The sequence below is a fragment of the Thunnus maccoyii genome, chromosome 7, assembly GCF_910596095.1.
Source record: "Thunnus maccoyii chromosome 7, fThuMac1.1, whole genome shotgun sequence".
Lineage (NCBI taxonomy): Eukaryota > Metazoa > Chordata > Actinopteri > Scombriformes > Scombridae > Thunnus > Thunnus maccoyii.
This window is the reverse complement of record NC_056539.1, coordinates 30,585,075-30,613,036: the sequence shown is the minus strand read 5'-3', so window position 1 is coordinate 30,613,036 and position 27,962 is coordinate 30,585,075. Positions and strand designations below refer to the sequence as shown.

Sequence of the window (27,962 nt, the reverse complement as noted above, 5' to 3'; positions counted from 1 at the left end):
ATTCTGTCACTGTGTTACTTGTAGATGGAATTATAATGAAAATAAGTTATTCCCCTTTTTTGCTGGGGACCCCCTGGAGCCCCCTCAAGGACCACTGGGGGTCCACGGACCCCACTTTGAGAACCACTGGAGAAGAGGACACTGGGGGAGGAAAAATAGTTAATTTACAATAAATTTTAACTTAACTATATGTGGTTCAAAAGGTCACTCTGATTGGCCACAGCTTATTGCCCTGTCAGAGGGCTTTTATTTTGTAAGTTGGGAGCGGAAGTGGTAGTTTTATTCTGGGAGGTTGTCATTGGTGGACACAGAGATGCAAACCATTTAAAATCCCCCTCCACGGAGCAGAGGGCGAGAGGGTCCAGCCCTGCAGTCCAGCGCAAACATGGCGGGTCGTGGAGGCGACGTGATGAGTTCACGGTCCGACTCCAGATCTGCCACCGACCCCCCGTCCTCACCGGCGGCCGCGTCCGAGGAGCAGAAGCCGAGGAAGAGGAGGAGAGCGTTCTGCCTGGCCAGGATGAAGACGTCCCGTAACAGCTCCGGGAAACAGCTCCAGCATCAGCCCGCCGCAAACAACAACAACACGCCGTTTATGATCCACTGCCAGATCGGCAAAGAGATCAAACACATCTGCAGCAACTGCCGAGGAGCCGAACCGCTGGACGGTGAGAGGACGCGGCTCGGTTATCTAGAAAAGAAGGGAGCGAGGAAGAGGAGGGTTTTACTCTTCTGTGACCGCTCCCTGCCCGCCTGCCTGCCTGCCTGCTGGGGGAATCTGCGCCTCAGCACCGGTGTTACACTGTATTTGGTGTCCCATCAGAATCTGTGACCTGCAGTGTTGGCATAAGTATTCAAGATTACTTAAGTAAAAGTACAAATATCACTATGTAAACATACTTGATTACACGGGAAAATCCTGCATTTAAAATCCTATTTAACTACCAGCTACATTTACTACCAGCTAAAGTACTAAAGTAAAAGTACAAATTTTTGCAGAAAATCAGCTGTATTTTCGTATTTTTGTGACCCATCAGATTTTATGATCTGCAGTGTTGGAAGAAGTACTCAGATCCTTAAGTAAAAGTATCAATACCACGATGTAAAAATACTGCAGTACAAGTAAAAATCCTGCATTTAAAATCCCACTTAAAGTAACTGGGCACAGCCTGTTTTTCTGACAAAATTAGTACTTTTACTTGAGTACTTTAAGTAGGCTAAATTTAGCTGGTAAAATGTATATACTTCTACTTAAGTAGGATTTTAAACAGAATATCTACTTGTCATGAAGTATTTTTACATTGTGGTATTGATAGTTAAGTAAAGGATCTGAGTACTTCCAACACTACAGATCACAGAATCTAAATTGGTACTTTTACTTTAGTACTTTAAGTAAATTTTGCTGGTAAAACCATACTTCCACTTAAGTAGGATTTTAAACAGGATTTTTGCTTGTAATTAAGTATTTTTTCATTGTGGTATTGATACTTTTACTTAAGTACTTTAGCACTAGTAAATTTCGCTGGTAATACCTCTATACTTTTACTTGAGTAGGATTTTAAATGCAGGATTTTTACCTGTAATGAAGTATTTTTACATTGTGGTATTGATACTTTTACTTAAGGATCTGATGACTTCTTCCAACACTGCAGGTCACAGAATCTAAATTAGTAATTTTACTTTAGTACTTTAAGTAAATTTCGCTGGTAATACTTCTATACTTTTACTTGAGTAGGATTTTAAATGCAGGATTTTTACTTGTAATGAAGTATTTTTACATTGTGGTACTGATACTTTTATTTAAGGATCTGATGACTTCTTCCAACACTGCAGGTCACAGAATCTGATGGGTCACCAAATACGATGTAACACCGGCAGCAGCGCTCAGAAATCTCTCTTAATGTTGCTTTTATTGCAATATTTACTTCATAGTGACCATTTAAGTACTTTATGGTATTTGTAAATCTTGCAGCGTCACTGCAGTGTTCCTTCAGTGTCAAACTAGCTTGTGTCATGCACGTTTAGTGGAGATTATTGGATTTATTGTGGAATATGATTTGAGATTATAGGAGCTCAAATCCTAAATCATTTAGTTCCTCCCTGCTCGCGTCGCGGCCCTTTGATCCTCCTCTGATAAATATATCTTTTGACTTTTTTTGCAGCAGTGTATCATCATCCCGCTCTTGACGAAATATTTTTTTTATAATTTATTGGCTGGAAACTGAATGTTCTTTGATTAATCCACCAGGGATTTTAGCCTAAGTGAATAGTGGGTTTCCAGTATTAATATCTGTCTACAGACGGATCCACTCACGTAGAAGAAAATCATTAATGTTTAGTGAGACCGAACCATATTTCTGAGCCAGATATGTGTGCGTGATAAGTGATTAATCTCCATTAATTTTCTAATTAATTGCTATGTCAAAATGATCAAATTCCTTATTCTGTCCAACCAGCATACCCAAGAAATGTCTTAATTGATCAAGAACATACTGTGTATATATTATGACTGAAGGGCTGCAGCTATTTCATTTTTGATTATTTTCTTCATCCTTTGATTCGTCGTTTGATCCATAAAATATCTGAAAACAGTGAAAAATGTCCGTCACGGTTTCTTAAAGCTCAAGGTGATGTCATCAAATCGCCTGTTTTGTTCAACCAACCGTCCGAAATCCAAACATATCGACCAAGAAGAGCAGCAAATACTCACAAATGACGAGCTGGAACCGGGAGATATTTGACATTTTTCTACTTTTAAAAAGGACTTTAAGGATTAATCGATGATCAGAACAGTTCCTGATTATTTATCTGTCAATGTGTCACAAATTACAGTTACCAAGAGTCCAAAGTGACATCTACAAATAGTTATTTATTTGTGTTCAACCAACAGGCTGGAACCAGTTTGGTATTTTTACTTGATAAATGACTTCAATAATTAACCAGTTATGAAAAATTCTTAAGTCATCAATTCTTCATCCATCTCTCAGCAATATGGTTATTACTTTGTCAAATATCTTAGTGGACTGATGAAGTTAAAGTAATTGAACTTTATTTGATTAATTGACAAGTTGATTTACTGTCTGTCCAGTGTTGCTGTCACTTCATCAATTAATCAGTCACGCAGATGATTGATGCTTAAAATCCGTTGCCTAGTCAACCAAAAACATACTTCTGAACTGTTTTCAGTATTGATTAATGACAAAAAACCCATCAAAAACAGTGAATTACATCCAAGAACTCAGGATTTAATCCGCTAACTTGAGATTAGCGGTTTCAGCCTCGCCAGCAGCAGCAGCATGGTGATCTGTTGTTTGTCTGCTGTGATTTGTTGTTTGTGTTGTGTTGTGACTGAGTCAGCAGTAAGATAACAAACCCGGAGTCTGACTGAAGGAATGTCGCCCTGCAGTGTGAGTCTGAGCCCCTCTGACTCACCGCTGGGGGGGTCAGACAAGACCAGCAGAGACAGGAAGAACTACCACACTACTCACTACTACTACTACTCACTACTACTACTACTGTTTACTGGGACAAAGACGTGACCCACAAACATCATAATGTGATGTATTAAAGGAGTATTCCCCCTAAAGAAGTAAAAACACAGTATCTCCTCACTTCCCAGATCAGCTGGAAATCACTCATGCAGCATAATTTAAGTGCTTGTAAGCAAATAATTCACCGTGGGCTGTTTTGATAATCCAATAATTGTTTTAGTCATTTTTGCACCAAACATTTGCTGGTTGCAGCTTCTCAAATGTAAAGATTTGAAGCTTTTCTGATGTTGAACTGTTGATCAGCCAAAACAAGACATTTAAAGATGTCACCACCAGTGATTTTTCACTGTTTTCTGACATTTTATAGACAAAACGATTAATCAATCATGAGAAGAATCCTCAGTTGCAGCCTTAGATACCGTAGACGTTTCCATTTTGAGAGAAACTACTCTGTTATTTGTCCAGGGAAGGAGCGCTCTGACATTCACACGAGGGTGCTACACAGAACAACCACAAGCAGATCTGGAGCCGCTGGAGCAGCTGGGGAGAGGAAGTGGGCTGGGAGGTTTTGGGGGGGGGGGGGGGTTAGATCTTGTTGTTGACGAGTTTCTCGATAGAAGAGCTGCTCGAGCTGCTACAGATTTGAACTGACATCCTTCTTGTAACAAGGCCACCTCAAGGCTGACGTCTCCTCCCGTCTGCAGCTGCTTAACTGCTATGGATTGATTTGTTTTCCCCTCCGACCACTGACATGCCCCCCCCCCCCCCCCCCCCCCCCTTTCAACATTTTTGTTATGTTTTTGCCATTTTTTGCTGGTTGCAGTCATCCAAGGAAATCATATTTTAAATCCTATCTGTGTTTGTTTTTCTGTGAATTTCCCTAAATGATTTCTGTAAACATTTTGTGGAATCAATCAAGGATGCTGTTTGCTCTCTAATGTGTTTTATAGTTATCATTTATGTCATTCATCTGTGCTCTACACACTGTTTTTATTATATACTGACAGACCTGCAGTGTCCATTTTACTGTACATGTGAGTCAGAGTGTAAAATCACCGTTACGGACATCTTGAGGTGTATGAAGCTGTGATATTTCTGTCACATGATCACATGATCTGTTCTGCTTTTCCAGTATTTCACATGTACACGTTGCCGTTCATGTGAAGTATATCTAAGACCCAAAAGAGCAGAGAGCTGAGTCCTCACACTGTGTGTGTTTACATCTACTCCTGCTGAACTGAAATGTCGGATTCTTCCTTCTTCTTTTTTTATTTTTTTTTATTTTTTCATCCATCGCTGCTGGCTCAGGCTGCGTGCCCTCGTTCCATAGACTAGTGAGTAATGGGGGAAATGTGTAGTTTCAAATGGAAAAAACTGGAGCACGCTTTTACAGAACGTCCCTCCAGCATGATTACTTTCAAACAAATCCCCCGTAGAAGGGCCGAGAGGAAAAAATCACAGTTGAGGAGTGAGAGACAGTGAACAGAAGAGGCCGGAGGAAGGAAACGAGGTGGCGTTGCTGAGTAGAAACTGGTTACGGATGCTCACCTCCCGTTGATGTATTTTTTATGTTCTGTTTTCTTATTCATATTCGTTACCGTTCTGTCTGTCAGACTCTTCCTCAGGTTTTTTTTTTTTTCCCTCCACCGTGTTGCGTAAGGTTGTTGCCGGCGGAGCCACCTGACTCTCTTAAGTGTGATTGAGAACGATCCAAATAAGCTTTACTCAACTTGATTATGCACAAACTCCCTCCGGGAGAACTTGTCCCTCGATGTTTGCATCAGAGACGATCTGTTTCTCTAACTGTGGGTTTAAGAAGCTCGTTATTAGAGTAAATATGCAGGATGATAATAGAAGAAATTACAACACAAAGCAACATAAATGACATGTAATTCAACCCTTTAAATCTTGAGCATGTTTTACATCAACATAGATATTATCTCACTACTTTACATGTAGGAAAATTAAATCACTTCAAGTCAGAATTGATTTTTCTGAGTACTTCCTTCGTTTAGGATGTGACAGGTCAGATTAATGGATGCTCCAGACTGATGTCATGTGACAGATGAGGAGTCATGACGGGGCTTTGTACATCTGGGGTCATCGCTGACTCTAACGATCGAGTATTTTAAGTCCCGAGCGAAGAAAAACAACCACGAGGGATGTCGAAAAACACATTTTTTTGCAGGTGTTGTTGATCCGCTCGTTAATGAACCTGTTTGTTTTCCAGCTGAGGAAGTGGAGAGGCTGGCGGCCATGCGCTCTGATTCGCTGGTACCGGGCACTCACACGCCTCCCATCCGACGGCGGAGCAAATTCGCCACCCTCGGACGTCTCTTTAAACCCTGGAAGTGGAGGAAGAAGAAGAGCGAAAAGTTCAAGCAGACCTCTGCGGGTGAGAAAGCAAAACACTGTTAAACACAACATTTCTATTAGTTTCCTCTCAGCCGACCAATCCCCCCCCCCCCATCAGCTCCACCGCTCACATCTCCACCGGCAGATAAACGTCTCCCCGTTGCACCTAGCAACAGTGGCGTTGATGAATGGGAGCTCAGAGGTGCTGCGCTGCAGAGCAGGGGGTGATATAGGGGCTGCAGTAAAGATCTACTATGTATTCTTATGGTTATGTAAGAGAAGTAAGGAAGCTGCTGCTGCTTGAACCAGACCATCAGCCCTGTGGGTCTGCTTCTTACTGGACAGTCTGGTTTTTAACAGGAGGATCAGCTTTTAGTTGATTGGTTTTATTTGACAGATAGATATTCTCTATGTACAATGTAGAAGAAATATAAAGACACTCTGCCTGGAGCAGTAACGTGTGTCTGATACAGTTTTTCCCCTAAAAAAAAAAGTATAATTATCACGTTAAAATCCTTAAAATGACACTTCTTCCTCATTAAAAGTTCAGAATCTATAAATATGCATTTTAAAAGTTTTAACCTACTTCACAGAAAAGTCCAGTTTTGTAAGTTAAATATTAGATCAGGATTTTATTCCAAATTAGTTGTGATGCCCTTTTAAAAAATCCGGTTTTTATAATGAGCACAGAGAAACTTTCCACTTTCAGCAGATGAATGTGAAAACTGCACGTACATCATCCTGCACAGCGGAGCTTAAAGATCCAACTATAGGAACAAGAACATGTTTTTAGTGGAGACTTTAATATACACACAAATATTCAAGAATAACACAATAAAGTCGACAAAAAGCCAATTTATTTCCATTGTGGTCCTACAGATTAAAGCTATATTTATATGTTAATCAAACCAACATTAGTCCTCGTTAATTCCCATTGAAGATACAAAAAACCATCTTTTACTGCTATATGAGCTCTAAATAGACTCTCCTGAGTTCACCTTCACTGTGGTCCAAAGTGAAGCCTCCATAATCATTCATGTGTCTTCTGGGTTTGATTTTGTGAGATAATAATATTATAGAGATAAAAGCTTTTTAGCTGCTTAGATGGAAATCCTGTTTGATGTCAGGAGTATCGTCATGTTTGACAAAGTGTACAGCCAACATATTTTGTGTAAAACTACATGGAAATTGTTATATGATCTGCAACAAAAGAGCTTGATGATGCTTTTTTTTATTTTTAAAGAGAGCCTTGTGGCAAAAAAAAGTCGGTCATTCATCATCATTATCTTGTGAACTGAACCTTTAGCTATTAGTTCACCAAATTTTATCAAAATCCATATGTCACTTTTGGAGATATGATGCTCTTTATGCAGAGTACACTGTATATGAATGTATTTTTGTACTTAACATGTTGAGTAAAGCCAGTTTATTTATGAGGCACATTTAAGAACAGCAAATGTTGACCAAAGTGCATTAACAGAAAAGTAAAACTACAACTAGATATGAAAATTCAACAATAAATCAATAAGAAATACAAAAAAACTGTTATATAAGAGTTTAAATATGTCTAAAAGCTCTTAATGACAGTATTCATCCTAATTGCAAACACAACAGCTGATAATTAACGTTCCGCGCAGCAACGAATCAGCTGTAAACAGTTACGGTCAGTCTGCCGCCCCGTTGTTGTCTCTGTTACAGTGACTGAACTCTTCCTCCAGAGAGACATTAGCTCCACTATCTGAAGAACTGTGACTGTTTATTACATATGTCTGGTTCAGAGCTACAACATGTACTCCGTACGAAAGCTGTGAAATAGAAACAAGTGTTTGGACGGTTTGGACGGATAGATGGAAGCTGTTGTTGTTGTTGTTTCTCAGCTGGCCGGATCGTTCTACATCCTGTTCTCGCTGAGAGACACAAACACAGCCGAGGGGTGAAGAGAGGCTTCCTACAGCCAAGCTGTTCTCCCAGCTGTCGCAGTAGTTTTTTTTTTTTCCTTCTTCAACTAATATCTACCTCCTTTCTGTGCATCTAAACCACAAACCGTATATACATTTTACAGCACACACAGGTATGTTCCTGTTGTGTTCACCATGTGTTTCTGCTGGACTCCTGCCATCATTCAGTCAGGGTGCATTAAATGATGATGATGATGATCGTTAATGGTCTCATATAGTGAAAGAAACATACTTTTGGAGATTTTTTTTATATTGGGGGCAGGGAAAAAAAGAAATCTGTGCCTGAAATAGATGGAATTCACAAACATTTGATCTAATAAATACATAGAAGTTCAGTTTTTTGAGTTTTCTGTTGATTATTTAGCAAGAACTTTGAAAAACATCACCTGTATTTCTCCACTGCCTACAGATTGTATCACATATGAATATGATGACAATTATTTTTACTTCATGTTGACAACCTGTCAACCACTACTGTTATAAAACTCTGGTCCATAAAATATAAAAAAAAGTTTGGAGCACAGGTTAGTTTTGCTTGCACAGTAGGGATGTGCAGAGATCTTAGTATTTGTATTTGTATCTTTATTTGTGGAGGCAGCGAAATTATTTGTATCTGTATTTGTATTCAAATAAAAGCAGAAAGAGGCTTAAAAATCCTGTTTTTTGTTTTTATGACACTTTTTAATTTTAGAAAAAGTGTTAAAAATAAGTAGTCATGAATAAACTACCCTAAGAAGAAGATCCCCACATCAGGTTTTGAACCGGAGTCTCTCAGATCATAGACGACTGCGCTGATTACTGAGCTAAAACTTTACTCATCGCCTCATTGCAGACAGACCTCTACCTATTTATACACCCATAACACAGAGACAGCACAGCATGTAACGTGTAGGGAGGAACTTCAAAGGCGATTATTGCTTTGTTCTTTTCATTTATTGCCTAACAAATCATTTTTAAAATATTTGTATGAAACAAATATTTGTATAAAACCAACTATTTGTACTTTGCCGAATAATGTATTTGTATTCGGGCACACCCTTAATACACATACAATGATGATTCTTTATATTTTATAAGACAGAACTAAAAGGAAAATACAATAAATATACAGTCCTGCAGATGTCCAAGATGAGAAAAACTTCAATAATACCAAGAAACAATCTGTACAGATGTGTGAATTAACAATAAACAGTGAAAAAGAGTTAATCTGATAATATAGTGAAACAGGCAGACGTGTGTTTGGTTTTAACACTAAAATAACGCCGCTGTCTCTCTCAGAGGATCAGCGAGCCGGCAGAGAACATTTCTGAGTTTCAGTCACAAGATTATTACTGTGAAGCAACAACGATGGAGGCGGCGAGTCCAGACGAACTTCTGCTGCAGACGACACATTCCTCCACACTAATAACATTCTTAGTATCCAGCACACAAGCGGCCTGACAGTTGTCTTTGTTGTTGTTGTTGTTGTTGTTGTTGTTGACATCGTGTCCTTTCTGCCTTCCTCAGTGTTGGAGAGGAAGATGTCGACTCGCCAGAGCAGAGAAGAGCTCATCAAGAAAGGAGTGTTGAAGGAAGTTTATGAGAAAGGTCAGAAAACAAAAAAAGTCGCTGTAGTTTAAATTCTCTTTAATAAATTAATGATAGCGAGTTATTTGTAATTCAAAGGTATTCAAAAGTTTTTACATTTGCCACATCATGATATATATTGATGCTGGATTTTGTTTTTATTAATAAAATTTCAGATTTTCCAACATTTCTCTTCATAAGCAATTGTGCATTTGTGATTATTTTTTTACATTTTATTGACAAATGAGTCATCAAATAGTAATGAATGAAAAACAAGATGCAAAGATTATTTAAAATATAGTCTATAAAACCCAAAAGATATACAGTTTCCAATTAAAGAAAACAGAGAAAAACATTTAAGAAGCTGGAATCAGTGAATGTTTGACGTATTTGATTGATAATTTACAAGTAATTATCAAAATTGTTTGCAATTTATTTTCTGTCAACAAACTGATTAAACGACTAATTACTTCATCTTTACTTGCAGCCATAAATCTACATTTTTTTATAACAGAAACAGAAATGTCTTTTATTTATCTACTTTTCTTCTCTCTACTTCCTGTTCATCTTTTCCTTTTATTTCCTTTTCTTTTATTCCTTTATTTTACACTGCACTGTTACTTTTATTCTCTTGTTTTATCGGTTTTATTCCCTTTTTAGCTTCTTTCTTATTTCCGAATTTAACACTTTTTAATTGTTTTTATGTCTTTTTACTTGTGTTGCTTTTATATTCTGTTTTATGCTCTGTGTAAAGCACTTTGAAACGCTTCGTTGTTGAAATGTGCCTTCTCCTGCTCCGTCTCTCTCTGTTTGTGCAGATGGTTTGTCCCCGGCTGTACGGGAGGAGGTGAAGATGGAGAACGGGCGTTCCCCGGTGCTCGGCTCCAGCTTGTCAGAGTCTGAAGGTACTGAGCTGATGGAAGGAGCAGCCGCAGCTGTAGGTAGGCGGCAGAGTCTCGGCGCTACATTGTTGCATCATCTCTCATTTGTTAACGTTTGCGGCTTCTCACTGCTTTGTTACTACTTCCCTCCTCAGGCTCACTGGAGTTTCAGATGCCTGGCGAGGGGGCGTGTCAACAGGACCACGGTCAGAAATCCAGCCAGGCTCCACCCACGAAGAAGCCCTCTGTGTATCCGGGTGACGGCGCTGAATCATCGCTCTCCAGACCTCCTACGCTACACAAACAACCTCCCGCGCTACCACCCAAACCCTTCAACAGGCTACCTAATCACATTACAGGTGCGTCCGTCTTCGTGCACGCTCGTAATTGCGTTGATGACCCTGCACGTGCACGTCTAAACCTCTCACGTCCCCCTTCTCTTGGCAGACGGCGCCCCGGTGAAGTTGCCGTGCATGTCGATGAAGTTATCTCCTCCTCTACCTCCAAAGAAACTCCTGATCTCCGTACCCGCGGGGAGCATGGAGCCCTCCTCGCTCGCCTTCCAGAAGTGCCCCGCCCCTCCCAGCCATGCACCAATGGGCGGGCACCCCATGCAGTACGGGGCTCTTCCTCTCCACCCGCCCAGCCGCATCATAGAGGAGCTCAACAAGACCCTGGCCCTGACCATGCAGAGGTTCGAGAGGTGAGGAACCGATCCAGAGAGCGAAGGTGGAGGCTGCGATGCGGTTGTTGTTGTTGTTGTTGTTGTTGTTGTTTTCATCACCCCCGGTCTCTTTCTTAATGGAAGCGTAGTAGTTACTCCCCCCCCCGCTTCTCCTCCACCTCACACACCTCCACATCCATCAGTATGATTGGTTGCCTGTCCGAGGGTTCATTTTCTACAGGCCTGGCTCCCCTTTAGGCATCTGTTGTTGTTGTTGTTGTTGTTGTTGTTTGTGGAAGAGGCTGCAGATGTGCTTTTTTGAGTCATTTTACAAATCACTTTACACTGTTTTCTTCTTCTTTTGTGTTCCAAACACATCTGATTCACAAAAACCAAAGGGTTTGATTGAACAGAGACATTTTCACTCTTACATAGTGGCTGCTCTTCTTTTATTGACCTTACTGACCTTTGACCTTTCCCTCCAAACCGCAGCTCCATGATGCACGGCGTTCCCACGTTGATGATCGAGTGCAGCGACGACAAAGAGAACCTCCCCAACGAGGCGGACTACGAGGACCTGCCCGGTATGTACAAGGACGAGGAAGAGGAAGATGAAGAGGAGGAAGAGGACGACGATGAGGAGGAAGAAGAGGATGAAGAGGAGGATGACGATGATACGCTGTTTACAAGTAGGTGTGGTGTTTTTCCTCAAGGCGTCCACCTGCTCATCGTGTCTTATTTAAGCTAGTCACACTGAGTTTTTATCATCCACCAGTCTGTCGTTATTCATTATAATCAATATTCACAGCACATGCATGTTGTTTTTAGTATATATGAACATATGCGTGTTTATGTGCATCCATATGGTTGCATAAACACAGAAGTCTCGTATGGCTGGAAGCGTTTATAGCTGTAGTAATCAAAGATGTGAATTATTCATCACAGGAGCTTTATGTATACAGTGTATTTAGTTTATTAAATTATTAAGTAAGTGAGCTACTTACACATAATGCATAAAAGGAATAAAGGGATTGTGCTAGTGAGATGGAAAAAACTCCAGGTGGGTTTATAAAAGCGTCTCACCAGAGAAGAAAATAACAACAACACAAAGACAAATTAAAGCTGCAGTAGTTGATCTTGTTCGGCCACTAGGGGGCAGAAGAACTCGACAACAAGCTGAAAGACACACAACCCAGACATGTTATCAACTTATAAAGTCATCATGGCTAATATGTCAGAAGATACCAGCTGCCTGTTTACATCATCATTCACTGTTCATGTTTCTGTCCACCTGATGAATGTTAATCCAACATTCACTCTCATTTTAGCTCAGGTTTGGTCTCCACATTTTCTTCATCAGCTAGCTAACTTCAGTTATATCTGTATCTATCTGCAGTTTGGTTCTGGGCAACACAGATGAGACGCTAACACTGAGCTACACAGTAAAAAACAGTAAAACAATGAACTGCAAAGAGGCTAAAAAGCTCTCTAGAGCTGCAGAGTTGGTGATAATTCTTTGTGTTTCATCACTGCGAACAACAATTTTGACATTGTTACTCGACAAGAAGTTTCCCTACAACTATTGTAACCCGCTCCCGGGTTCCCGCTCAGCCCGCAGACTTTACTTTGGGATGACGTCACAGATTTTCTAGGCTCTAGAAAGTTTTACAAATATAAAACCTTCATTGATTTATAAATTCATAATACAAAGAGTAATATTGACCTTATTGCAGTTGGAGGTTTCCTGTCAACAGTTTTATAGACGTCTTTTATAAAAGGGGTCTTTGGGGAAAACACTTCCTCTTTATTTTCCATCTTATGTTACATTAATGTTTTTTTTGTTTTTTTTTACATGTTTTCTTGTCTTTTTTCCATGTGAAGCACTTGGTACATGTCATTTCTAGTGCTTTGAGCTCCATTTCCTATGTGTGAAAGGTGCTATACCAATAAAGTTTATTATATTATTCACAGTAAACAGGCAGTTATTTGGCCAACTGAACATAACCAGTATGAAAATATTATAAGCATACATATTAATTTCAGATTATGAAGTAAGACTCGGGTGCTGGAACATTTTCCTCTTTTATAACGTAGGCACACTGGCCATGAAGGTTTTACGAAAGGACTCTCTGGCCATCAAACTGAGTAACCGTCCGTCAAAGAGGGAGCTGGAGGAGAAGAACATCCTGCCGCTGCAGTCGGATCAGGAGAGACTGGAGTCCCGACAGCAAACAGCCACCAAACTCACCAGGTGAGCTTCCGGATTAACGGCACACACACACACACACGCGGCGGAGGCTTTAACAGGCACGGAGCCGCCTGTTCTATGATATATCATACACATGCACACACCCACGCAGTAACGCCACATGCAGGCTCGGTCACCTGCAGAGCGCTTTAACCCCATGTGAGCTGTCGTAGATGTGACCTGGCTGCTAAAAGGAGCAGATGATGGATGATGAAGTGTAATGGAGGGAGGAGGTAAAGCTGAGAGAGGGAGAGATGAAAGCTGAAGAAGCAGGATGTAGAATGAGGGTTGAAAAGGTGAGTGAAAGGTGCAGATACAAAGATTTATACACTTATAACGGCCGATATAATCATATGACGTCCAATCATTTCTACTGTATAATTGAAACTCATTTGTGTTTCAAGAACAAACCATATATCTCCTTCAGAAATACAGTATCAGGCAGGTTTTAATAAACTATGAATGAATACATTGTATAGAAATACTAAATACTGAGCTGAATCAGTTAATCTGTTATTTACTTTTATCTTTTATTGAAATTTATTGGAAATTTTCTGGTACCAGATACAAAACCTCCACACTAGACTACAACTCAACAATACAACAATATACCTTTTTAGTTTATTGTTTCATCTATTAAATGTCAAAATAGTGAAAAAATACATCACAGTTTTGCTGTTATATGTATTTTTATTGACACATTTTCTAAAAAGAATGAGCAACACCAGCACACTGTCTTCACCTGTTCAATACTGTAATATATATACAACGTTTCAATCAACGACCTTCTTCAAGTATAAGCATATTTTTTTAGTACGTGGCGACTCCATGAAGACTACACATGTGCAAGAGATTTTCAAAATCCTGAAATAATGCACTTCATAACCAAGCGGCAACCTCCGGGGCTGAAAAATGAAGCCGATGTGGAAGTAATGCAGTAGTAGTAGTGCAGTTCCTTGAATGGCCACTTGAGGCTCCAAAAGCGAGTCAATTCCCATAGACCCCCATGTTAAAATGCCCAACTTTACAGCAGAAATAAACATGTTTACAGCCTGGTACAAACAACGGTTTTGGTCTCTGTAGCTAGTTTCCCCTTTCATGACAACTGTACGGGGGGTGAATTTTATATAACTCACCTGTTTAAATTTTATTAAACCGTAAAGTTATGCATAATGAAGGACATGGCTGCTTTGAGTGACAGGTCCGCCAGCCGCTAAGTGGCTTGTTTCAGCCATTCGGCCCCGCCTCTTTGCCCATTTTTGATTGGCTGGGAGTTAGGCAGCGTCACGTATTGCCAAGATGGCGACGGCCGGAGCGACTCGCTTCGAGCTTCAAAACCGCTCTTCAGAAACCAACGGGTGACGTCACTGTGACGTATTTTTATACAGCCTATGTTCATAATGTACTTTAATTTCCCAATAAACCAAACATAGAACTTATAAACCCTCGAGAACACAGCAGAGATCATACAGAGCAGCAAAATCACAGTTTTCCGAAGCTCAACGTGACGCCTTTAAATCACAGAAACATTCCTTTGACAATATGAAACAGAGAAATGATGTCAGCAGATGTTTTGACCTTCGTCTTTGACAGCTGATAACAATAATATTCTAGATTAAAGTCATTTTATGTCTCTCGACTAATATTATCTACTTGTTGTTTGAAACTTACTGAATATTATTTCATAATGCCTAAAATGAATTCCATTATTTTACATTTTTTTAATAAAAATGTCACCACTTGCTGTCACTTGAATGATATTAAGCACACAGTGAGGACGTGGCTGCCAGGAAACTTTGAAAAATGGATGATGATGATGATGATTTGAAAACCAGTGGCCCTTTTTTTCCGTGCAATAATACACTCGACTTAACTAGACGGTGCAGGAGGTATAGTTATAGAAAATAACGGCCTCTACCTCCACTTCAGCCATTATTTTTTTTATATCTCGTCACGTATTATCGCTCAGTTATATTGATTTTCATCCCACCGTTAATAAAGTGACCCGCAGCTGTGAGCAAATTCACAAAATACAACCTCCATAAAAACGACATCACATCTCTGCCCAGTACAACCACGATTTCTGCCTCGTGTCAGTTTTTCATGAGTCCATTACAATTATGATTATCAGGAAACACACACACACACACACACACGTGTAAGAGAATCATATAAAAATAGTTTTCCAGAAATAGACGTCTTTTGATTTTTCAGGCGGTTGAGTCAACGGCCGACTGCAGAAGAACTGGAACAGAGGAACATACTCAAACGTAAGTCGCTTTAATAGTAGGAGAGAGAAGAAAAAAAAGACAAAGTGTTCATTGTTTGTGTGTTTGTTTGTGTTTGAGTGTAATCGAGGTCTTTCTTTTGTTTCCCCCCCCCCCGAAGCTCGAAACGATCTGGAGGAGCAGGAGGAGAAGAGAGAGATCAAGAGACATTTGTCCAGGAAGGTAAGACGGAGGAGGAGGAGGAGGAGGAGATGATGATGGACAGAGAGTCTTTGATCGCTGGACGCTCTGTACACGTTTTAGACAGTTAGTTTATGACCTCCAGCTGGAAATATGAACACGGTTGCCATGGCGACGCGCGCTGCCACCCTTCAAATTGCAGCCCTTTGAGACGATGATAGTATTATCCGTTACGTCAGCCTCTCATTCTGTAACGCTGTGTGTGTGTGAGAGAGTCTTATTGTGTGTTTGTGTGTGTGTGTGTGTGTGTGTGTGTGTGTGTGTGTGTGTGTGTGTGTGTGTGTGTGTGTGTGTGAGTGTGTGAGAGAGTCTTATTGTATGGGAGAGAATAGCTGCCACAATATTGATGATATTTGATTATATGTATCGATTTATGACCCAATTTAAGCCGCAGACACCACTGCAGAGCAACAACCGCCCACTTCATCTAGTTAGTTTTATATGATTTTATATTTATTTTTAAACCTTATAACATAAACGGAAATAAAAAGTGGGAAGAAAAAAGGTTTTTGTGCAACGTTGAAACAATAATTTGGTTGATTAATCTATAATTAACAACTATTTTGATAATTAATTAATCATATAAAGACATTAATTAAGTAAAAATGTCAAACTTTCTCTGGTTCGAGCTTCTCAAATGTGAGGATTTGCTGTTTTTATGTCACTGAATTAGACTTTGGATAAAACAAGCAATGCAATTAATCAAATATAGAATCAACAAATCTACGGATAATGAAAATTATTTTTATTTGCTGTCGTAACTTAGAGCCACTTCCACTGAGGAGGAGATTTTCAGTCACATTTCACTGTTAGTTTTCAAGATATCTTTGAAAACCACGACACACAGATATGAAATTTGGAGAAAAGTTCAGACATTGGTGCTTTTTAAACAGATCAGGGAATAAAAAAATAACAGAATTTTGATCATTTTTGTCATTAATTACAACAATCTGGCAAATGTGTCCTTTAATTGTCTGAGTGCATATTTTAATGATTGAACATTTAACATTTTCTATTATTAAAACACTAAATTTAGAGGATTGTGCAGCTTCAGCAGAGGTACGAGCCCTCTGAGCTTTCTAGATATGTCAATTTTACAACATATATCCATAATAAAAATATAATTTTATAATGAACATTTCACTGAATTTACTTGATGTGACACAAATATTTTTCCACACAGAGAATCAAACCTGTCATGTCCAGTTTTTCATCCCTCAGCATGTTGCAGAACGCTGAGCAGGTTTGTATATTTAGCTTACATCCTTCCTTTTCCTTCTTCCACCCTGCAGCTCAGCCAGAGGCCAACAGTAGAGGAGCTGAGAGAGGCTAAAATCCTGATCCGCTTCAGTGACTACGTGGAGGTCGCCGAGGCTCAGGACTACGACAGGAGGGCAGACAAGCCCTGGACTCGGCTAACAGCTGCTGATAAGGTTACTGCGCAATGACAACAAAATTTCACATATATAATATACTGTATATTAATAATAAAGGTGTGTTTTTGTGTCTCGTTCAGGCTGCCATAAGAAAGGAGTTGAATGAGTTTAAAAGCACAGAGATGGAGGTGCATGAGTCCAGCCGCCATCTGACCAGGTATGAAAAAGTTACACTGACGCTGGCTCGCAGCGCTGGAATCAATTCATCACACGACAGGAAACTAAATTGTTTGTTTGATTTTAAATAAATGGAGCTACAGATGATCTATTCTTAGATCCTTATCAGGAGCAAAAAATGTAAAGTTTATCCTGAAGGTAGCGGTAGAGGAATGATCATGAAGGGTTATAACTCTGGATGAAGGCTGCGTTCATGTCAAAACGTTCAGACGGTGATTATAAGCAGTTGGGTGGAAAAAACTAGTTGTAGTTCAGGAATTTCTGACATTTATCCCCCACTTGGTGAAAAGAATTACACAAGTTGCAACTGGTAGCAACATGGCTCCAGAACCACAACAACAGCAGCTGCATCTGAATAAAATTAACACTTATACACTCGACTCATTAAAAAAAAGAGCATGTCAGCTATAACTTCGCTCATTAGTTTTTAGAGATTTCCTGTGGTGAAGTGAAACTTTTCATTCGTAGTCTTTTGAGTCCATGAATGTCGGTCGATCCGTCCAGTTCCATATTAACTCTACTGAAAGCCACAGACTGACAACTTTCTGGTAGAGTTGGCAAAAAAAAGTAACACATTTTCATTTTTTTTTTTTTCCTCCTGCAGGTTTCATCGGCCATAAAATCGTTCAGCCAGACCTCGGCCATGTTTTTATATTCCCACACAAGCCTCAAGTGTTATAAGACTGCTTTTCTGCTGCCCTCGTACTGCTAACCGCTAACCCTTTCCAACGTCGGCGTGTCAAACCGACAGACCGGCCGTGGACAACGATGTACGGGCTCGTTCCGTCGCCGGGAAACGGGAGCAAACACTTTTTAGAAGTACAGACGGATTAAACTCTGGACTGGCGTCTCCCCTCGGCGGAGGTTTTTCAGACTTCTTGATATTCAAAAGCTTTTAATTGTCATTTTTTTATGATGAAGAGGTGGCAATATGTTTACTTTGCAGCACTTTTTTTTGTTTGTTTTTTGTTTCGAACAAGGCTTTTGTAAGTCAAACACAGAATCTGTGCCAACTTTTGATGTGGGGATTTGAGGATGGGAACTGTAGGAGGGGAGGGGAGGGGGAGGGGGGGAGACTGGACTTCTTGAAGAGCCGGATTGTTTTCTTGCCTTTCACCATGTTCTCACTATATTCTCATTTCTCCATTGGACTTAATCTTACCTTAGGGGGGGCGTGCTTGTGTTGGCACAAATTTAATTCCACAGATCACATCTCAATGATCGTTTATCTCATTTTCGCCAGAGGAATGGAAATATTTACAACGGCTTACGCTGTTGTAGGCAGCTGAATATGAAGCCAAAATGTCCTAAAAATCCTGTTCATAGTCCCGAAACGGCAGTAAAATGAAGATCTTCTGACGGTGTTTGAGTTCTACTGTGTGAGGGATTTGTGACAGGGTATTAAAAGCATAGCCTACATACAAACAACATCATAAAAATCTATTTATTCCATGGTCAGACTGTCAGAACCGTGGACAGCTTCAGGAGGAAAGAGAGGATTTATTAGGCTGTTTCTGCCTCTAATACCAAATATTATAAAAAGAAATTTAAAAAAAAAATGAAATTCACCACATGAATGAGGAATTTGGGCTTGTTTCTACATAATTTATCATTATGTAGGTATTTTTTTTGTTGTCGTTGCTTCCAGGGGAGCTCAGGTCTCTTCTCTCCCGGCTCCTCCGTAATTGGAACAGTATCTCCTAACGACACATCGATCGACTGAGCAATAATTTCAGATTTTTTCTCCTGATTTGTCCATCTTGTTTATGGGCTGCATTCAAGAGCTCAACCACTTTTTAAACTTCAGATCCCTCCCTCCCTCTCTCCTCTCCACCCCCCCCCACCTCCCGTTATTTGAACCAAAGCAACTTGACTCGATGTGGAAGTCGCGATCTTGAATGCATCCCAGAATGCCTGCTGTTGAGAGTTCATGAACCCACTGTGTCACTGTGCCTACAGTATCGTTTACAGGGATTTAAAAGTTGCCAAATTAATTTCATTTGATACAGTTTATTATCTGTAGACACAGTAAAATGGTGCCGAACTCTCTGATGAATTACAAGAAAGTTTTTTTTTTGTTTTTTTTTTAATATTTCATTGTTTATTTTCTAAGACTTTGACGGTACAAAATCTGGAAACCCTGCCATCTTTTTGTTTTTATATTGTTTACAGTCCATATTAGGTTAATTAGTTTACAGTTTTGACCACATTAATGGGAGGACTGGTTGCTCTGTTGTGTGTTATGATGATGATGATGTGTGTGTGTGTGTGTGTGTCTGAGTGTGTGCGTATGCTTGTGTGTTGAAAAATGTTTTGAGAGGAAAATATTCTCAGAATTATAAGACTTGTAAATAGCAAAGAAAGTAAGCGACTTTTCAAATGTTTTTTTTGTTTGTTTTTTTTGTAAAGCAGGAAAAACTGCATGTGGGTATTAATTTATTGTGAGTCTTCTATGATGTATGCAGTTTCTTAAAGAAAAGAAACAATAATGTGTTTATGCCTGCTTGTCTTTTTCATTCACATATTACAGGCTTCGCTGATCACCTCCGGCAGCTGCTCGCTCCACTAGCTGCTTTCAGCTCAAGTCCTTTTTTTTTTTTTTCTTCTTCCTCTGTACGAGTTTATCATATTCTTTGGTGAAAGCTGGGAATTGACTTTTCAATATGGAAAGGCTTATCCGCAGCGACCGTGATGAGTTTTCGGTTCAGTCGAACGGAGACAAAAGCCCCACGGACGCTGAGCGGTGCAGTCTGGTAGTCTCTCAGCGGAGGGGGAAAAAAAGGGTTTTAGTCCTGATGCATCCTGGAGGGAGAGCGACTCACATCTGGGCCCAGATGTCTTCAGTGACCGAGGGGTGTTATACGGCGTGCATCAGGGTGCCGCAGTATTTGTGCCACAAGTCGATGGCTTTAGTCACGATGGCGTCTGTGTTCTCCTGTGGTATCTGGAGGGGAAATGTTATTGTGAGGTTATATAAAGGTTTCTACTATGAGAAAGACAAAAACATAAGTTACATCAATTAGTTGATCGATGGAAATTTAGATAATTAATAGTTTTGAGTCAATGAGACATTTTCCGGTTCCAGCTTCTTAAATATGAATGTTTTCTGGTTTCCTCAGATATTTATGACAGTTAACTAAATATCTTCAGGGTGTGGACTGTTCTTTAATTGAGAAAATCAACAGAATAATCAATAATGAGAGTAGTTGTTAGTCGCAGCCCAACTCACGTTACACAGAAACCCGACGACGCCGTCCGGCCGGTTGATGCCCGTCAGGATGATCTTGTAGCTGAGCAGGATCTCCAAGGCAACAAACACCAGGATCTTACAGGAGCCGCTGATCACTTTGTCCCAAACCCTAAAAGAAATGAAAGAGCTCGGTTCATTTCCACACTGTGAAGGATTTAAGATCAATACAAAACAAATGTCTCTGTCGTCTGATTATAAAAGCATTGAGACCCACACATCTGCAGTTTCTGAAGGCATGGATGTTGATTGAAATACAGATTTTAGCCTCGTAAACAGTTCATGCAGATAAAAGGAAGCAGGCTTATTTTCTGTGGCAAGCAATATATAAGTAATATATTAACCTTAAACCTGCATTAACTGATTTTTTGGCCACTTGGCAGCAGCAGAACATTAACATGTTAGCAAACAGTTGCTTATTTCGGAGCAACATTATCATTCATTTGGAGTCGTGTTTCTGTCCACCTGGTGAATATAAGTCTAATATTCACTCTCTTTTAGCTCTGTTTTTACTCTCCACCAACTCCTGAGGGAAATATCTGGTTCTTTAGCTGTTAAATGCTCCACTATGTTCACCAGCTAGTCTACAGCTAACTGTGTCTGTTTGCTATTAGCGTAAAGTGGCTTTTTTGGAGCTTTTTCTCTGAAATGACGCACTGAGAGTGAACCAAAACAGTAAATTTGCAGCTGGACAGCTAAACAATGAGCTGAAACTTGCTGTAAAGCCGAGGGGGGGCTGCAGAGTCAATCTGATACGTTGCTATTATAAAAGTATTGATTATAGCCACTTTAACTGGATCTAATCTTAATGGGATCAGGCAACATATCAGCCTGATCAAACAGATGTGCGAGGTCAGAAATGACGGTTGTTTAATCCAGAGTTGCATGTTTCAGTGTAAAACTATTATGCATAAAGGAAACTTCACATGCCCCCGACAGACGAGCATGTTTTTGATCGTCTTTTACCTCGTTTAACGTCTCAAATATCATCTCTGTGACTCTAGCCCTCTGCGTGGAACATGTACTCCAACATGTCTATCAGCCACATCCATCAGAATTAAGGGCACCGAGATTACCTCATCTGACACTGATGAAATTGAAAAGACAAAAATCTAATGTAGTCTGATCCTGGCATAATTCAGTAACCAAATCTAGGCATAAACTCAGTTAGAAGCCTAATGGTAAAACAATTATGTTCTGCTACAAATATGATTTTCAAAAACTCAGCCTGCTGAAACTCTGTAGGGATCTTTGCTGTATGTTTGGTGAAACGGTGATCAGGTTTCTGTGGTGAACAGTGGACTACTTGTAACCTCTGCAGGCTCGATTCCGGCAGGCATCCAGCGAAGCAGCGTCTGAACCAGAGGCTGTACGGCAGCTGCGCCAAGGCTCCGGTGTTCTTCAGATGGTTGAGCAGTCGAGGTTCCTCCTGACTCAGATAGTGCTCCAGGCTCTTTGGCTACACCGGTACAGACCAGACGTAACAGCGAGGGAGAAACAACAAAGTCTTAATTCATAGTGACGCAGCTGAAACAAATAATGTGATCCTGACTCCTGAATCATGAGAACTTTGTCGTATTGACTCTGGCATTTTACAAACTATATTTACACCATAATCCTTCAGATGTTTGGTATCTTTCTTAAATTGGAGTACCATGATGCACGTATAAAACAAAAGGACTAAACAGATAATTATTCTTGTCAGTATTTGTTCTATAAATACTGACGGTTTTATCCTGTAAACAATAACTGCACTGTTATGAATGTTCAGCTCCTTTTTGACATCCAGTTTTATAGGTTTTTCCCTGGAGAACAAAAGATAATGATGCAAGAAGCGACACATTATAAGGAACCTACATGTATGTTTTTACTGATGTGTTCAGGGGCACACACACACACATATCTGCCCCAACAAGCCTCACATTACATTCATTACTTACAAGATGAGGTATCGAGTCTCCGAACTTCGTGTGGAACTGATTGACGAAACATTTAATCAGCCAATAGCAGTCGACGGGATCGTCTACGATCTCCTCCATGGCTCGGCTGATGGAGAGGAAGTCCTCGTTCTCTTCGTCCTGAAAACAGCGACGTCGTGTATGAGAGAGAGCGAGAAAAGGGCGGCGACAGCGGTATCTATGACAACGTTAACAGAGCAGAGCTGTGTAAAGTGTTAATATCTGTTAGTGCTGAGGTTTCACTGATCAACCGAAACACAGTTTGATTTGAATGTGAGAATTCTGGTTTTTCATAAAGTGGAGCCATATTACGTGTCAAAGTTTCAGTAGTTTTATATCACTTGAAAATAGAGACAATCACTTTTTGGGGGTGTAAATAAATAACACTTAGAAGTCAAAATGCAGCAGAGTGGATGGATATTCTTATATTATGTATACACGCAAAAATATTTAAATAATTGTGACTACGGCTGCAACTAACGATTATTGTCATTATCGATTAATCTGTTGATTATTTCCTGGACCAACTGATTAGTCATTTGGTGCATAAAATGCCAGAAAACGGTGAAAAACGTTGATCACTGTTCCCCAAAGCCCAACATGCAACCTAAAACGTCTTTTGTCAACAGTCAACAACACAAATATTCAGTTTACTGTCATAGAAGACTAAAGAAACCAGAAAATATTCACATTTAAGAAGCCAGGACCAGAGAATTTTAGCATTTCTTTCTTTAAAAACAACTCAAAATGTTTATCTAAATTATTAGCAATTAAATAATTGTTGTAGCTCTCATTGTGACTCACTTAAAAATGCTAATATTTGCATTTTTCAAGGCGACGTCCACATTTTCTGACTCTAAGCACTACAACATGAGAGACTTACTCTTGAGGGTGTTTAAAGGCACCATATCTACTGCCAAATGTAAGTCCGTGAGGTTTTCCTGTTTAATTATGGCCTCAAATATATGTAATTAGTTGGTTACTGATGTGGAAGTGAAAATGCAAAAGGGTTGTTTTTGTGGTGATGGTTGAAAGTTATGCTCTAACATAAATGTTTGCATAGCAGGCTTACAGTATTACCAGTCATGTCAGTCATTTACCACTTAGGCTCCAGGATTCTGTAACTTTGCACTCATAATGAGAAGTTTGGTGCTAACCTCAAATACTCTCTTTACAGTCATTTCATCGAGCCGCAGTATGAGCCCGGATGCGTCTACGGAGCTGAGGTTGGTCAGACTTTGGTCATGTGATCATGTCTGAACACGACAAAAAAAATCAGATTGTGATCACATCACTATCAGATCTTTATAACAAAATGTATATCAGGGTCACACTGTTATCACGTCATCTGGTTTCAACCCGACCACTGTGTAAATACTGAGATGTAAACCAAGACGTAGATTTGAATAACAGCTGCCACAGGACGTTCATTTACATATTTGATATGTTAATTACATATACTCACATGTAGAGAGCAACTATTAGTCATTTAATCAACTGATGGAAGCTTTTTTTGATAATTAATTAACTGTTTCAGTCGTTAATCAACCAAAAACACCAAATATTCTCTAGTTTCAGCTTCTCAAATGTGAGGATTTTCTGTAAATTGACGACATCACCGTGGGGGTTTTTGAGAAGTTGTGAATGGCGTTATGTTACTAGTTTTTTGACATTTTAAAGGCTTGAATAAAAATTAGAAAAAAACTCCCACACAGTAAAGTTAGACAGACGGGAACGTCGTCGTAAACTAATAAATATTCCAGAAGGGAGCGAGACGTTGTGTGGGAGTTTTCCCTCATTTTTTATTCAAGTTGTGTCTTCCTCCAACACGACTGTCACATATTCAGGTGTGCAGAGAGAACATTTTAAAGACTAGATTCATTGAGAAAATAATCCGCTGATCAATAAATAATGACAACGATAGATAGGCTAGTTACAGCTCGACTGACACTGTGTCTGCAACACTGATGTTACATGAAACAGAATCATCATTACTACTATGGCAGATTTTTATACAGATACATATTTAACAGACCTGCATGTCTTTATGGATCCATGCTGGTGGAAATTCTCATAAAGTGGTTGATGAGAACAGATGCGTTTTGAAAGATTCGGGACACTTTAAAACCTTCTATAACGTCCTTTATAGTTTCTCTAACAGATGGACTGACTTCCCTTTTCATCTTCTCTTTAAACATTTGCTGCAGGTCTTTCCTCTGTTAGTAGGTAAAACCCAAAAAAATCTCACTAACTACAAACCTCAACACCACAACTTGCTCATATTTCTGGTCCTACTCCTTCCCATTTTCAGTTACTGATACTAATATTTTATTAAATTTAAAAAAACACACATTTCTAGTCCCATATAAGCTCTCTGACAGGTACAGAGGAGTGAAGGAAATCCTTTCATTTTCTGCACCAGACTAGAAATTTTTCTTAACGCAATAAAGACAAAAAAATGATGGGAGGAGATGACAGTGTTGAGAGTCCTCTGGGAGATTTTTGGACAGATAGATGTGCGTGTGTGTGTTTTCACACTGATTATTAGGTCAGTATCACATTCCTCTTTGCTCCTCTAATCAGTGCATCAGCTCCAGCCATTAAATGTCACTATATCTCGCCTAATTTCTTTTCCTGATGCTCAATCAGTCTCAACGCCGACTTGATAAAAACACATGTTCTCGTTCGTCTTACCGGAGGTGAGGTTTCGGAGCATCGTGGGAGCACCTGGCTCTCCAGCTGGAACATGCGCAGGTAGACATGGGTGGAAGGCGTGGAGGAGTTGATGTATCTCATCACCTCCAGAGCCTCCAGGATGTCCTGGTACTGCTCCTTCCTGTAGCCTCCCACCAGAGCGTGAGAGTCACTGTGGGGTGGCAGGATGCCTGGAGAAACAGCAGAGCGGGAGTCAGGGAGAATCCTGCTGTCGACAAAGACGACTGCTGAACTGATTCTTTTGACTGAAGAAAAAAGGACTTTTTACTCTCTCATCCAAAACACAGATGTCTTCTTATCATAATCTAGTTCCAGACCGATGAAACTGCTGCCAACATTTTTTTAATGGAATGGTGATAAAACAGCTGTTCAGTCTAAACATCAGGCTGCTACTATCAAGCTGAACCAATTACATTATATTTATGTTATAGTATGAAACCTGGAAACTGTCAACTATGCTTTTATTATATCCCATCTGCCACAGCGAGACTCTTACACAGATGACAAGAGATGAATATAACCCTGATTTTAGTGTCTGTCTCTAACACTGGTTACCTTTATGTTCTGCAGTAGATAACGTCAGGTGGGATCAGCTCCTGACTACATTTCTGTCTCCTGAACTGCATGCAGCCTCTACTCAACTAACATCTATACATCTTTTGAGTTTTAAGTCTTTTTGTGAAGTATTTAGTTACTTTTATTATAATCCTGTGCTGGATTCTACTTAAACTGTCGGTAAAATGTTACTCTTACACATTTTGCATCTCTCAGTGGAATCATGTTGTGTTTTCTTTATTATTTATATCATGATGTATAAATCTACTGTTTTCATAATAAAAAAACTCTGAATGACTGAAACACTTTAAGGAATACAGCTTTGTTTGACATTACAAAGTGGTTTAATGCAATGAACACCACATTTTGATGTTTTGCTGCAGCAATTACTGGATTAATCAATTAGTCGATTGACAGAAAATAAATTGGCAGCTATTTTTATAGTTGATTAATTGTTTGGCCATTTTTTAAGCAAAATAGCCCCAAAATAGTTGTCTTCAGCTTCTCAAACATACAATTTTAATGCTTTCCTTTGTAATACAAATATTAAATTGTACATTTTTGGGTTTTAAACTGTTGGTTGGACAAAACAAGATATCTGCAGGTGTCACCTTTGTGTTTAATTAATCGATTTATCGAGAAAGTCATCAGCAGATTAAGCAATAATGAAAATAATTGTTAATTGCAGCCCTACACACATAATCCAGTACTTTAATATAGTGTAGATTTTACCCATACTGCCCCACCCTGCCTGCATATTAAGTAGGTGTGCGCCTTACCTAACAATACCTTCCACACATGGATCCTATACATAGAGGGGAGGGGGAACCTCTGACTGAAGGTGCTCAGCTTTTCTAGATCTGTCAGATACATAAAAACATTGTTTACAGAACACAAAGTGAATAACATGGATCCATATAGACATATGATATAAGCAGGTTGTGTGAAAAAATCATCCATATAGCAACAGATCCTTGTAATTCTCTGTCTTTAACCCAATTTCTTCCAGTATGTGAGACATATTTATATGTAAATGCTGGTAATTATAATACATTTAATTTGTGCTGCACTTTTCATTCGTGGTGACAGTGTTACCTACCGAGGGGATTATCCTTGAGGAGTATTTCCAGTGATTTCTTCTCCTCCACTCCTCTGAAGCCCACTTTCTCATAATACGCAGAACGGAAATTTCTCTGAGGGTCGTCTGCCATTCTTTGACCTGGTCAGTGACACCTGCACAACACCAAAAATCATCAGTATGTAGCTTTCAGTGGTGGAGACTAACTAAGTACATTTACTCAAGTACTACACTTGAGTACAATTTACGGGTGCTTGTACCATTAATCATCTCAGGACCCCTCACAATTATCTGGTGACCCTTTGGAGGGGCCCGACCCCTATATTGGGAACCACTGGACTAAACTAGCTAACTGTATATAAAGTAGTTGAAACTAGCTCCACCTCCAGCAGCTACAACAGTAACATGCTGCTCTAACACTGATGCTTCAGTATTAATAATCTGATGAAGTCATATATAATAATATATCAGTCAGAGGAACCAAACCACTACTTTTACTGCAATACTTTAACTACATCAAGCTCATAATACTTATGTACTTTTACTTAAGTAGGATTTTTCATGCATGACTTTTACTTTTAATGGAGTATTTTCACATTGCAGTACTGGTAAAGGATCTGAGAACTTCTTCCAACGCTGGTAGCTTTATATCCCATTTACATGTGATGGATATTGATTTATGTCATTGAAATGCAAATATTTAGCTTCAAGCAGAAAAACACATTCAAAAACAGCAATGCGACAAAACCATCGCCAAGCAAATGTCAACACATGAATCACAAACAAGGCTCACAAACATTTGTTGAATTATATAACTAGACTCCTACCTTAGTGTTTTTCGACGTTTCCAATTCGTAACTTAGTGTCTAACTACTAACGTTACAGCTTCAAGCTAGCTGCTAGCTACATGACTTCGGCTAACAAGCTAACGTTAGCTTAGATACAGAAGCGAACAAACTCCAAAAGGTGTTAATGTAACACTAACTTTAACTACGAGGCTACTATTTGACATTTAGCAGGGCGCCACTGCAGCAGTGGTACTGCCACATTTCCAAGAAATAAATTGACGTTTTGTTCTGCTAACACAACATGTTAGCTACCGTTATCTGAACGCTTCCGGGTAAACCTATCAAAATAAAACACTTGTAACAGAACTGTAGACTAT

The 27,962-nt window shown here is 39.6% G+C and overlaps 2 protein-coding genes across 3 annotated transcripts; one reads left to right on the top strand and one right to left on the bottom strand.

Moving 5' to 3' along the window:
• The first annotated feature begins 44 nt into the window (after positions 1–44).
• phactr1 (phosphatase and actin regulator 1) lies at positions 45–19,737 on the top strand. The gene is made up of 13 exons (XM_042416376.1): positions 45–668; positions 5,722–5,886; positions 9,311–9,391; positions 10,189–10,311; positions 10,407–10,610; positions 10,699–10,954; positions 11,408–11,604; positions 13,010–13,166; positions 15,378–15,433; positions 15,552–15,613; positions 16,924–17,064; positions 17,148–17,224; positions 17,849–19,737. Exons 1-13 carry the CDS (start codon positions 386–388, stop codon positions 17,862–17,864), a joined length of 1,818 nt encoding a protein of 605 aa, XP_042272310.1. The 5' UTR covers positions 45–385; the 3' UTR covers positions 17,865–19,737.
• tbc1d7 (TBC1 domain family, member 7) lies at positions 19,615–27,939 on the bottom strand. 2 transcript variants are annotated; one of them, XR_006096939.1, is made up of 8 exons: positions 27,625–27,939; positions 26,819–26,952; positions 26,499–26,579; positions 25,144–25,334; positions 22,432–22,569; positions 21,805–21,950; positions 21,458–21,578; positions 20,517–20,603 (listed from the first exon to the last, which is right to left on the bottom strand). XR_006096939.1 is itself a non-coding variant. In XM_042416374.1 (7 exons), the coding sequence occupies exons 2-7, from the start codon at positions 26,928–26,930 to the stop codon at positions 20,435–20,437; spliced, it is 837 nt and encodes a 278-aa protein (XP_042272308.1). In that variant the 5' UTR covers positions 26,931–26,952; positions 27,625–27,939; the 3' UTR covers positions 19,615–20,434. The 2 variants fall into 2 exon arrangements, 1 of the variants encoding a protein (XP_042272308.1); XM_042416374.1 differs by lacking the exon at positions 21,458–21,578 and having other exon boundaries at positions 19,615–20,603.
• Positions 27,940–27,962: the final 23 nt, after the last annotated feature.

Coding starts and splice junctions, on each gene's coding strand:
- tbc1d7 (XM_042416374.1), bottom strand. CDS start 26,930: ATGGCAGACGACCCTCAGAGAAATTTCCGTTCTGCGTATTATGAGAAA. Junction 22,570..25,143: donor GCTCCGAAACCTCACCTCCG/GTAAGACGAACG, acceptor CGCTGTTTTCAG/GACGAAGAGAACGAGGACTT. Junction 21,951..22,431: donor GAGACTCGATACCTCATCTT/GTAAGTAATGAA, acceptor GTACCGGTGTAG/CCAAAGAGCCTGGAGCACTA.
- phactr1 (XM_042416376.1), top strand. CDS start 386: ATGGCGGGTCGTGGAGGCGACGTGATGAGTTCACGGTCCGACTCCAGA. Junction 9,392..10,188: donor GAAGGAAGTTTATGAGAAAG/GTCAGAAAACAA, acceptor CTGTTTGTGCAG/ATGGTTTGTCCCCGGCTGTA. Junction 10,955..11,407: donor ACCATGCAGAGGTTCGAGAG/GTGAGGAACCGA, acceptor TCCAAACCGCAG/CTCCATGATGCACGGCGTTC.